This window comes from Centropristis striata, chromosome 22 (assembly GCF_030273125.1).
Source record: "Centropristis striata isolate RG_2023a ecotype Rhode Island chromosome 22, C.striata_1.0, whole genome shotgun sequence".
Lineage (NCBI taxonomy): Eukaryota > Metazoa > Chordata > Actinopteri > Perciformes > Serranidae > Centropristis > Centropristis striata.
In genome coordinates, this window is record NC_081538.1 from 4,978,737 (window position 1) to 4,992,338 (window position 13,602).

The 13,602-nt window shown below is 37.7% G+C and overlaps 1 protein-coding gene across 1 annotated transcript in view; it reads left to right on the top strand.

Annotated features, from left to right (window-relative positions):
* The window catches only part of cacna2d4a (calcium channel, voltage-dependent, alpha 2/delta subunit 4a), a 118,871-nt gene extending 106,660 nt beyond the window's left edge, over positions 1-12,211 (top strand). Inside the window, exons 32-40 of the mRNA XM_059325719.1 lie at positions 652-722; positions 3,031-3,106; positions 3,197-3,249; positions 4,423-4,478; positions 5,803-5,823; positions 6,373-6,493; positions 7,900-8,015; positions 8,298-8,380; positions 10,493-12,211. Of these exons, the coding sequence (XP_059181702.1) occupies positions 652-722; positions 3,031-3,106; positions 3,197-3,249; positions 4,423-4,478; positions 5,803-5,823; positions 6,373-6,493; positions 7,900-8,015; positions 8,298-8,380; positions 10,493-10,585 (690 nt within the window). The 3' untranslated portion in view covers positions 10,586-12,211. The remainder of the gene's footprint in view (positions 1-651; positions 723-3,030; positions 3,107-3,196; positions 3,250-4,422; positions 4,479-5,802; positions 5,824-6,372; positions 6,494-7,899; positions 8,016-8,297; positions 8,381-10,492) is intronic.
* The last annotated feature ends 1,391 nt before the right edge of the window (positions 12,212-13,602 follow it).

Genomic DNA, 13,602 nt, shown 5'->3' on the forward strand with positions numbered 1-13,602 from the left:
TTATTATTATTATTATTATTATTATTATTAATAATAAATAAAGCAATAATGCTCGACAACATGCCCATATGCGTCTTTAAGGTTTGAGTGTTGAAGGAATAGATTGACACTTTGGGAATAGGCTCATTGACTTCCTTACTCAGTCTGTTTGCTTTTTTTTTTTTTACACTTTAAATGCAACAATTACAATTTAAATTTTGTACAAATTCAAACAAACAAAATATGTGATGCTAGATGCTAGAATATATATTTATTAACTTTGGACAGGCTAGCTTTTTCCCTTTGTTTCCAGTCTGTATGCTAAGCTGAGCTAGCTGGTTGTCCATTATAGCTTCATATTTACAGTACAGGCATGAAAATGGTATTGTTGTTATTGTTCCTTTCATCTAAGCATTTTTCCTAAAATGTCATGGTATTCATGCTATTTCTTGTAGCCTATTACCAGATTTATTGCTTTGAAACAAACACATAATATAACATACTGTAGCCGGATGAATAATTGATTACAGAGTTCACACTGAGGTGAAAGTGTGAAAGATGAACACCAAGGATAGCAGTTGATATTCCCTCTGTCAATTTATCATGACATGAATTTAATATGTTCAGCCACACAGATGGATTCACACAGTGTTTTTTTCTCTTCACTAATAGGCCGGAAGATTCTTTGGCGAGATTGACGGATCAGTGATGACAACTCTAATCAGAATGGGCATGTTCAAAAGGTAATGTCTGGTTGTCCTTGACAAGATAGTCGTGTGTGGTTGCTTCAAAAGAGTGTATAAAAGCAGTTTGATGCAGCCACAGTGACATTACCCATGGTTTGCTTGAGTTTTGGCTGTCAACATCTTTTTTTTTTTTTTTTTTAAATATTTTGACAGGAGGGGTGGGCTAGGGAGGTCACACAGATTATCAGCCTTGCAAAGCTAGGTACAGTTAGCATAACAAATGCTAAGCTACCAGATAACCCTAATTATTATTAATAATCAGAAAAAATGAGCAGCTGACGTCTTAGAGTGTCTTTTAATACAACCAAATGCTGAACAAAACATTTTTAGGCAACCAAAATGTTGCAGTCAACTTCATGATGGGAATCACACTGTGAAAGGATCAAAATTCTCAGACAAAACACAAACAACAACCCCCAAAAATATAAGTATTGACATGGATAAGTGTTTCAGTGCTTCTATCCTGATTGGGTAGGTAGCCACATGCTTAAGCACCCCCTGCTTTATTGTCTGTTTTACTCTAAATGAGACTATAAGTTACAAAACAAACATCATGCTGTATTGAAGAAGACTTGAAACTAGCAATTAAGACCATAAACTTGTTAGGAAAATGTTTACTGAGGTAATAAATCATCACAGACTTCTATATAATCACTGGCCATTAGAAAGAATGCAGGTTTAAGGTTCTTCTGCATTGCCTTAACTTTTCAGACTGTCAGCAGAGGACAGGGGGTTACGCTGCAAAAGCTCAAACTTTGTATAAACATCTCTAAATCAATTAGTCATGTAGCTGCAGTACCCCTACATTTAAATGTTAAATGCCATATTATGCATCCTGGTATTTCATGCTCATAACACTATGCATTTGTATATTTCTCAGGAATTTCATTACATGCCTCATGCTGTATCACAAACACAAGTGTGAGGCTTGCAAGTGTTTACTTTTTTGTCCTTATATGTACACCTAAGCCATGCATTAGTATGCGTATGAAACACATAGCCTGGAGGGCGTGCTTTTTCTGTCATTGCACAGACTCAAAAGCTTTGTTTTTATTGCTATATAATTGTGTAGTCTCAGCGGTTGTTCTGTCTTCGTGCCGAGGGTAGCTAATTCACCCATCTGTGTATGTACTGTATAGATGCTCTGTTTTTTGCTCCTCTTTAAGCTTCTGTGACTTGCTCTGGATTTTTTCCCCCCTCTTACTTTTTTCCTGTCTTTTATGTTTGAAATCTCATGAGTGATGTGCTATTTTTGCACAGCGAAAAGATTTTGTCATGTTTCATTTGACACAGAATATTACATAACTGGTTCTGAGCATGTATGAACTTCTGTGACTGTGCAGTCGTACATGCACTCTTATGAGCATGCATGTGCAAATTTGTGTGGGTATGTATCTTCTGTTATGCCCCAGTCTAGGGGCCTAGAGCATAACATGAAAAGGCCCCATCTTCCCCATCTCCCAAGTAGCCACAAACAAAGATGAGTTTGAAGAATGGGTAAATATTTATTTACGAAGAGAACTTAGGTAAATACAAATATTCTTCAACTTAGGGGTGGACTAAAGCCAAAATAACAAACAAAAACAATCCTATCTTAAAAATAAGAAATTTACCTGAAAAACCAAAAGATACAAAATCTTACCTCCCTACCTACTTAAACAAGAGAAAACGAGAAACAAAACCTGGCAACCCACCCTTACTGCTCAAAACAAGGGAATTAAGTCCAAAACCACAAGTTAACTCAAAAGGTGTGAACCGGTTGGGAGAAGAGGAGGATGAGGAAAAAGCCTGCTGCCACCGACGACCGCCATCTTGGCTCCATTTAAACCAGGTGGTCCCGGCTGCAGCCAATCCCAGCCCAGGCGTGGAACCTCTCCACCAATCGCACCACGGCTATGGCACACCCCAATCTGCATAATATTGAGGCGTGGAACCTCTCCACCAATAACACCACGGCTATGGCACACTCCAATCTGCATAAAAAAAAGGAAAACAAAAACACAGGGCACACATACAAATGCAGTTTGCTAAACAATAACTATAATATGACCACAGTCATAACACTTCTCTTGTGCATCTTCCTGCGTAAGGTCCAACTATACTAATATATGAACTGCATATAAAGTGATAATTCTAGCATTAGATGTTTTCTCTCAGCTTTCTTTCTTTTCTATGTAGGGATTAGCATTCTTACGAAGGTTAAGCTCAGCTATGCGACACTGTGTGTAATAATCTGCAGGGGGTCAAGGATGTAAGTCAATGAAATGCTAAAACTCTGTGTTTCTGTGTGTGTCTGTTTCCTCAGGGTGTCCTTGTTCGACTACCAGGCCATGTGTAAGATGAACTCGCACTCTGTCAGCAGCGCCCGTCCACTTCTCAGTGTACGTAGAGTGTTCTCACTCTGTATGCAATGTTATTACTAAAAAGGTCCGATCAATCCTGCAGTAACTATATTCTGTTTATCTCTTCAGCCGTTCTATGGTTTGGCTTCAGCCCTCAAGTGGTTCCTCTCCAACTTCCTACTGTAAGTGTTGCTAGGGGAAACCACAGTATCAGTATGTCGAAAATAAAGGAGGTTGAAGGTTGTTCAAATTTGCTATTAAATATCAATATTCTGTATTATTATAGAAATAGTTTGACATTTGGGAATAAAGTTTATTTAGTTCTATAAGAAGGTCAATACCACCATTTGTGGAAAAAAAGTATTTGGATCCCGCACTTAAGTAAAAGTACTAATTACTCCACTACAAGTAAAAGTCCTGCATTCAAAACGTATTTAGGTAAAAGTATCAGCAACAAAATGTACTTAAAGTATCAAAAGTAAAAGTACTCGTGATGCAGAATGGCCCCACTCACATTGATTAATATATATTCCAATATAAATTGGATTTTTTTTTTGTATTAATGCATTTATGTAAGCAGCATTTTAATTTTGTAAAGATACTTTACAAAAATAAATCTTGACCTGAAAAGTAACTAAAGCTGGCAGCTCAATGTAGTGGAGTAAAAAGTACAATATTTGCCTCTAAAATGAGTGGAGTAGCAGTATAAAGTTAGATATAACAGAAATACTCAAGTAAATTGGACAAATTGGAGTTCCCCCTGGCATTGTATTTAATGCAAAAGCATTTCTCAGACAGAAAGAGAGAGAGAGGTTCAGACTAAACATTGATAACATAGACAGCCTTGGCTGGCCCTGTTTAGACCAAGATTCAAACAAACATTGAATTCTTCAGTTTAACTAGAGTAACAGTTGATTTATTATATGCAATATAATAAAATGAATCACAAAATTCTATTACACTAGCCTGTATATGTCCCATGCTAGAAATCTACTGACCAGAATCTCTAAAGCTCACACACTCACATATTTGTATCTTCATTCATTAATGAAACCGAATAGTAAAAAAGAACAATTCACTTTTTAACAGGAAGTTATGTGCTGGACTAAAAACGTTTACATTTTTACTGTAGTGACTCTGCAAAGCTTCTCCAGTTTCCCAAAAAGCAGCTACCAAAGCTACCAATTACTGCTGAATAATTTGAGGACCCATTTTAATATTCCCATGGCACAACTTTGGGTCCTGGCCCAGTTTTTGAGAGCTGAATGCAATCTGCTTGCAATCTGGTCTGTAATGATGGCCGCCTAATTGACTCCCTCTCTCTGTCCACTCTCCTCTTCTCTCCTCCTCACAAGGTTTCTCCTGGAGTTTAATATCTGTGGCTTCTGGCACACGGAGCATTTCGCTGACGGTGAGCTCTACGAGAAAAAAATGTAGCTGGTTAAGGTCAAACTCTTTTCATCTTTGTATCCATTTATATATCCAAAGAAATGTCCTTCTGTGTGTGTGTAAATCATGTCTTTTCAGTAAATCGTCACAACCTTTAGAGCAGATCTGTACAGTGGTGGAAGAAGTATTCAGATTTTCAGCAGTTAATTTAAACTGCTTAATATAGTATTAAGTCATTTAATTCAAAAACATGCATTATCATTTAAAATTGATCATTTTCTCATATAAGATCTTGACCTGAAAAGAAACTAGTTGCCAACAAAATGTAGTGGAGTCAACTGTGTAGAGTGGAGTATTATTTTTATCTTACGCAGTAATCTAATTCATGAATAATACACATATCATCTACATGGATCTCAAGTATATTCTTCAATAAATACATAATAAATGAAGGACGTCTGGGCTAATAATACTCATAATTTTCATCTTTTCATTTTAATTTTTCAGTAGTATTGGGGAATAACTAGTTAAATGTAAGAGCCATACATACTGAAAAACTAAATAAAAAGTCATTTTAATCTGATACAGTTACTGAGGGGGAAATCTGATATATTCATGCTTTTGCTTCGCATCCATTCACCATCCAGACAATGAAGTTGGAACAAATTTGAGTGCATCACCATCAAGGGAAGAATGTTTTACGAGGAGCTGTCTCTACATCCAGACAGGCTTTGTTCATTTGGCAATATGCCTTTTCATTTTTTTTAGCTCTTGAATTTGCACTGCCTCCTGATCAGATCAATGTGTATTGAGCAACCTGAGTCTATCATACCTGCAACCAGCACCTCAATGCAGATGGCCATATTGTCCAACAAAAACCTTTCAGAGCTGTAAATTCAACTATATTTTCCTCCTGAGATCAGAACCGTGCTTAAATACAACCTTACACTGTAGAGCTTGGTTCTTTTCTGCACACTTTAAAAATGTTTATTAAAAAAGTAATCAAGAAGTAATCACTTACAGTAATGACTTTGATTGAAGTCATTAACATAGTTTAATTACTTTGCACAGTCAGTAGTAACATTTCCCAACACTGGCTACCAGTCGCCGCAAACAAGTTATCAATAATCAGACACGTGTGTTGTGTCAGTCCGACACCCGCAGTGTTTAATGTAAATTGTGTGCATCATTAATCACCAGTTTAGAAGTCATTATGGAACAACAACACCACGTCCTCTGATCCCTCACCTCTCATCTGCCTCTGTCTTTCCATCAATCACACCTTCTCCCTCTTCATTACTCCACCTGTCAATCAACCTGCTCCATATCATCATCCCTCCATTCAGCCAAGGCATCTTTCAGCGTGTGTGAGTACCTATCCTGAAGTGTTTTGTTTTTTATTTAGGCAGATCAGCGTTCTGTAAAACTAAATATTTTTGTGTGTTTGGTGTAGTGTTTGTAGTATCCTTCAAACAAAATAAAATGTGGTGTCTCTGATTACATAAGTAGCTTTCAGTGGGAACACACACAACTGGCAGGTTCTACAAAACAAGACCAAAGCATAGTGCTACACTGAACTTAATGGGATTCTGAGGAAGTCAGACAGAAAACAACTCACAACCACATGGGAAACTTTCGACAAGCCATTATGGCTCTTCTTTTTTGTTTCAAACCCATCACTCTACCTGTACACAGACACCATATTCGGTTTTGTCTGGAGTACACAGAAAGCTGGAGTATGCCTAGTCATGGTAGAAAGAGCAATAAACAGCTGAAGTGTGAAGCATTTAAATAGCACCCAGCATCCTCCTGTCATAGACTCTCAGCCTGTCAGTCATCTACAGAACATCACACATACACACACACTTATTTTAATCCCTAACCCCATTCATGACCCGTATCTATTTCTCTATTAGCCTCCTCTCATAAGAAAAGAGGGGACATCCTGCAGCCGTGTGACACCGAGTACCCCAGCTTCGTCTACGAGCCGTCAGTCAAAGAGACCAACAGCATTATTAAGTGTGGACGCTGCCAGAAGTAAGCGCACACATATGCACACACATGCACACACAAATCTGCACTGCAGTCCCCTCTAAGCCCGGGACCAGTCATATTAAATTGTCCCTCCAAAATCCATTTTCTACGGCTTTGCTCTGCTCTGCATACCGAAGGCTATGTGTGTTTATACAAGAGTATCAGCAAGAGAGGAAATAAGTAGAAAGGAGCGGAATTATATCTGGGTGCATGTGGTTATAGAAAGATCGAGAAGCATATGGAGTGACAAGAGAGAGAGAGAGAGGCTGGAAAACTGAGGGAAAGTATTAAAAGAGGTAAATGAAAAAAACAGAGAGATGGGGAGAGTGGGTGACAGAAACAGAGATGGAAAAACAGTGGGAGGCATAAGAGGAGGGGGAGTGGAGCAAGAGAGGGAATCTGTGTGTGTGTGTGTGTGTGTGTGTGTGTGCGTGCGTGCTTGAAACAGAGAGAAAATGAGAGAGACAGAGAGAAACACTGTGGTTCCCATATTATTTCAGCAGGTTTGTGATCATAAGCTGAGTGTGAACGCCCTCATGTGGCCAAAAGAAGTATAACAAAGCACAAACACTGCTATCAATAACACTACAGGATAATATTGTTAGATATCAAAATGTTTGTGACAGTGACCCAGTTCAACCAATGCATGCAGTCAAGTATATCTGCAAACATCTTTTTTTTAATGTATTTTTTAGAATTAACTTTATCAATGACATGTTTTAAACATCCCAGTTTTTGCCCTTATTCCAAAAAATAAAATATATATACGAAGCTGTTTACATGCTAATGACATAGATTATTCCACTAATATTACTGTTTACATGCAGCCGTGCATACTTGGCTTAAAGCAACATTATTGACATCATAATATGGAGAAGTTAAATGGCTGGAGCTGCATTCACCAGTGGCAAACTTGTTCGATTGTAACCAAAAACCTGTTGATATTCAAGTCAATCATGATGTTTAAAAAAATTATTTTCTGTTGGAAAACAGAAAATGCATCTCCAACAGAGCCTTGCAAACTGTTGGCTGACCCTAAACAGGGAAGAGGCTGTGTTACTCCCTAAAATACCCAATTGAATCACATATTCTAAATGTATTGCAGACATATCCAAAGAATGGCCCTAAAACCAACAAAATATCTGCATATTCCAAATCTTATAGGGAAAATGCTGTATTCGGAATAAGGTACAATTTGGGTTATCCAAATGGAATATACTGTTTTCTTGACATGTACCAATTTCAGAATATTGTCTCATTTGGAATAATAGTGGAATTCTAATATTATTGTCTTTATGTTAATGCCCCCTATTTGACACAATGTTAATATCATGCATTGCAGGATTTCAGATTTAAAAAAATTAAATAAAATTTGTGCACATTTTCACACACCTGTTTCTGTTTGTCAGGACGTTTGTGGTGCAACAGATCCCAGAGAGCAACCTGTTGCTGTTGGTGGTGCAGGCAGACTGCGACTGCTCCAGACAGTACCCGCCCCTCACAATGGAGCCCAAGGAAGTAAAATATATCCTTTGATACATTGGTATTCATGGAGCATGCTGGTCAATCTCGTGAAATGATGTTGCAGCAACTCCAGGATCTTTTACCACTCGTGGACACAATCATTTCATTTTGATTGAGCTTTTTCCTCTTGGACTAACTAGGCCAACTCACTCAAAATATGAAGCCCAGTGTTCCTGCTGCGGTACATTTATGAAATATGTTGTTTTTCAGTGTCTTGATATTTGACTGACAATTCAAGACAAACCTCTCCTGCTCTTGTTATTTCTCCTTGACCTCGCTGTACATAATGCCTCAGTGAAGTGCGACAGGATGAGGTCACAGAAGATTCGCAGACGCCCCGAGTCCTGCCACGCCTACCACAAACACGTCAGCTTCTCATTTATCCTCCTAATTATTTTTTTTATAACCTCCTCTTATTGCTTTACTGTACTGGTTCTGTGCCCTTAATAGTACTTTCTAACTGGGGGGTGCATTGTTGTTATCAATCCTAGCTTCTATATCTAATATCATACTGAGCTTGATTGCATTAAAATGACATAAAAAAGCTTAAAGGGATAGCTTGGGTTTTTTGAAGTGGGATTGTATGAGGTACTTCTCCATAGTCAGTGTATTGTAAACATTAATGTCGGTCGTCACAGCCAGAGTTTGAAGAAGAAGCCAATACCTACCTGGAAGCTAATCAGTGTACCGCTGTGGAGGCAGCAAAATGTATTTTAGCCACCTGAAAAAAGGGTCATCCAAAAACATTAAATATCTGTTTTAGTGGGCGCTAATATTTACAACATTTTCCATGTTTTACCTCGCCCTCAGATAGCTCCGTTAAAATTTACATGGGGTGAACTGAATTCATTATTGATGTTCTCTTGAAAGTAACCAGACTCCTTTGATAAAAAAAGTAATTTTATGTTGCAAATCAAGGGAGGTGCTGGTCTACAGCTGCTTCGATCAGCTTCGATCAGTGTGTTTTTGTTTTACTTCAAGGGGTCTCAGAGGAAGATATATGTGTGTATCGTCTGCATAGCAATGGAAGGACACATTATAGCACTGGATAATGTGTCCAAGAGGGAGCAAAAATAAAATCCTACCTAAAATCGAACCTTGCTGTACACCACAGGTTATGTTTTTGATCAGGTAAAATTACCTATGGAGACTGCAAAGGTTCTGTCTAAGAGATAATAATAAATCCAATGTTGTCAACCCAGTTTTTGAGGCGTTCAATTGAAATGGCATGGTCAACACTGTCCAAAGCTGCACTTAAATCTAAAATAATTAAAATAGCACTCTTCCCCCTGTCAGCTGCCAAAAAGAGGGCATTAGATACTTTAAGGAGGACCATTTCTGTGCTATGTTAGGCTCTAAAACCAGATTGAAACTTCTCAAAGATGTTATTCTGACACAAAAGGTAAAAGTGGAGTAGAAACTACTTTGGGAGTTTGGAAAAATAGCCCTAAAATTGTTAAAGGCAGAAGGATCAAAGTTTCTTTGGTTTCTTTAAAAGAGGTGACCGTATTGTCAATGAAGTCTGGTGGCTTTGAAAGGAGCATCGATACTGGCTCTAGTTTCTCGTAAACTTCAATAGTTGCTTGACAGCAAGGTGAAGCGGTGAAAACTTATACTTAACAATATTGCAAGCATTTGCAGTTTTTTAGGGAGTTAAAATACATTTTACATAACATCCTGTCACTGTGCACAGCAGTATATTGCTTAGCTTCCGTGTCAGTACTCTTGTCTGCTTCTCCAAACTCTGGGTGTGCCGACCACCATCTACTGTACTGGATAAGTAGCTTATACCAGTAGTTCTCAACCTTTTTGAGTCGCGACCCCCAATTTAACATGCATGTTGTCCGCGACCCCCGCTCACTGAACAGAATCTCACACGCACAGTTAAGATCACCCAAAAAAAGAAACAAAATGACCAAAAAAAAGGAAACAAAATGACCAAAAAAGACTCAAAATGACCACAAAATGACCAGAAAAGACACAAAGTGACCAAGAAGACACTAAATGACCAAAAAAGACTCAAAATGACCACTGAACAGAATCTCACTGAACACTGAACAGAATCTCACACACACAGTTAAGATCACCCAAAAAAAGAAACAAACTTACCAAAAAAGACTCAAAATGACCACAAAATGACCAAAAAAGACACAAAATGACCAAGAAGACACTAAATTACCAAAAATGACCAAAAAAATACACAAAATGACACAAAAAAGAAAAAAAATTACCAAAAAAGACACAAAATGACTAAAAAAAAGACACAAAATGACCTAAAAAAGGAAACAAAATTACCAAAAAAGACACAAATTGACCAGAAAATGATCAAAAAAAGACTAAAACGCATGAACACATGAACACTTTAACACAGTGGAGACCCCAAGGTTGAGAATAGCTGGCTTATACAACCCCACATCAAAACATCCAAACTATCTCATGGAACACGCAGTGATATGACTTTCTGCTTTGTCCCTGTAGGAGAATGCCAACGACTGTGGAGGAGCTTCTGTTATATCTCTCTCTGCCTCTCTCTCCCTCGCCTGCCTCTCCTTCTGGGTGCTTGTCTCTTGATGATGGACAACTTCGCTCTTTCATCCACTCTCATCTAAACAACCAGATTGGAATGAATCAATAGATGTGTTTAGACTCTGGACACCTCAAGTGGATTTTTTAAAAACTGATTCTGTCATTTTTTTTGGCTCATGACAACAAGAAACCTACTCTCTCACGACAGACCTTTGGTGGTGTTTTTGAGCAGTTTGACTCGTGGAAATTATTTCTTCGGAACTGAAGTTAATGGGCTGTTGTTGCCATGGATACTTTTCCATTATTTGCTTGTTCATACACCACTTTGTATCTCAAAATGAAAAGAGACTAAAGAGATGCAGGTGGTGGCTATGACGTTCATTGATAAAAGCGGATTATGAGTCACAAGATGCGACATAATAAAGTCCAGGCGGGGAAATATGTTGTTCATTTCCCATTTCCCACTGAACTGAATATTGAAGACACACATGCATATTATATATGCAGCTGCAAGCATGCACAAATACTCCACCATCCTGAATGCTTCATCTGCTGACTATTATTCATGCTTTCTTTAAACAGTGAATGAGCGGAGGGAGAGAAGGGCTACAGCTATAAATGGTTAACATTGTTGTTTAACATCAGTGTTGCTGCTCAAAGCCGAGTTTCACAAGGGTGTTTGCAATATTAGTTCCTCTAAATGATGGCTCAGTGCCAAGAAAGTACTTGCACTGGAGTTGATAAAAATGTAATAAAGATAATCAAGACAATAAGTCCCTTCGCTATCTCGTTTTTTTTAGTTTGTACTTGGATTACATCCCAAAATGTTTGTTTCTGTAACAGATCTTTTTAAAAATGTATGCCTTTCTGTCTTTATCAACTGTGTCTTTCTGTGTGTTTGTACATAATGTATGTAATGATGTTTGGCTGCACATCACTGGAGTAAACTCTCACAGGATGTAGATCTACAGTCAAAATGGATAACACAATGAACGATCCAAACTGTGTTTAGTTTTTATTTTTATTTTAAAGATACAGTAACATGGTTTCAAATAAATCTAGAACATAATACTCCAGAAAAGATGCAGTTGCACCACAACATAAATGTTTCTGTAATCTATTTTTATGTCGGTGACTATGCATTTGCTGGCTTTAGTTTTTGGACTTTACTTGGGCCAAAAGATCATGTAACTACTACTTTGCATATAACAATATAATTTTATAAATTCACGAAAAAGATAGAAGCACTCACTCTGGGAAACAAGATTGTCATATGGGAAAAAAATGGTTTGGAAATGCAATGTAAATGAACAGTGTAAATCTAATTGCAAAGGGTATTTTTGTACTTGCTTGTGTTTCATATTCATCATTTCATTGTATTTTGGGCTGTGAGTGTCCCCGTAGCTTTTCTATGTTATTTCTGAATCATCTTCCAAAGCATGTCTTTATGTTGAGCTCTCTCTGATGACAAAATTGCCTGAGACTTTGCCTGTTTGTGTAATCGACTCCGATTCATATTGTGTGTGTGTGTGTGTGTGCGCCATACAGTATGTTGTGTCTTGCTGAGATTTTATGAGTCATTTTATTCATCTGTCTCATTATTGTTTGTAACTTCCACTATACAATATTCTGCATATTGTATGGTTGACATGTGTCCAAGTTGTATGTTGACTGACTGAAGATTTGAACCAAGTCAATTAAATGATCCATATGGGTTTTGTACTGTATTTGTTGTCAGTGTGTTCTGTGTTGTATGTCAGTGCATATATGAAGATATTGACAATAATACCAGGCTAAAACAGATAATTAGTCAATGAATTCTACAAATACTCAAGGTTTTATCATAAATCCAAGCAAGGTAAATCAGTTTTTGACCTCCTTCAATCTTGAATTTATTACAAAAGAAATCCCAATCATCTCTGTCCACAAACAACAAACAAACTCAATTTTTCCATAATTTGATATTACTGGAATTTCAGTGATAGTTGAAATTAAAAATGTATTTGAAATGTATCGAGAGAGAGAGAGGTGTGTGTGTGTGTGTGTGTGTGTGTGTGTGTGTGTGTGTGTGTGTGTGTGTGTGTGTGTGTGTGTGTGTGTGTGTGTGTGTGTGTGTGTGTGTGTGTGTGTGTGTGTGTGTGTGTGTGTGTGTGTGTGTGTGTGTGTGTGTGTGTGTGTGTGTGTGTGTGGGGCTGGGAGCTAAGATTGGTGGTTCGATCCCCGACCACTGCAGCCTACATGTGAATGAAATCCCAATGGTGGCAGGTGACACCAGTGTGCCCTGGTAGCCTCGCACACCAGTATGAATGTGTGTGTGAATGGGTGAATGAGCGTAGTGTGTAGCGTAAAGCACTTTGGATAAAAGCGATATATAAGTGCACCCCATTTACTCATGACGCCGGCCACCTATGGAAAAATCGCCTACAGTTGATCAGATCATGTGATTTTACCACTTTAAGATAATGTCAAGTGTGTGACTAAGGCGGATTTATTTTGCCTAAGTCAAAATAAAATGCGACTTAGGCAATTTTTTGAACATGCCTTTGTGACTTACCCTTTATCAGGCGAAGAACCGTATTTGGTAACTTCAGCGGATATCCAAAATAAAAAATAAAAATATTTCGAGAAAAAAGTTGATAATTTACTAGATTAAAGTGGCAGATCTACAAGAAAAAAAGTTGCAGATTTAAGAGATTTAAAGTAGCAAATGGGAAAAAAAGTCACAGATTTATGAGAAAGAAGTGGGGGGAAAAAGCAACTTTTCTCGCAGATTCACGACTTTAAATCTCTTAAATCTGCAACTTTTTTTTCTTGTAGATCTGCCACTTTAATCTAGTAAATTCGCAACTTTTTTCTCGACCCCATTTTGATATCCACTGAAGTTACCAAATATAGTTCTTCGCCTGATAAAGGGTAAAGCAAGATATGGTAAGACTTTATTTTGAAGGTGTCTACATAAGAGAGACACCTGATGAGCGTGTCATAAACATGACATGGGATGTGTCATGAACATTAATGACACTTTGAAGTAACATTAATACTCATGATACTGCTCATGTCAT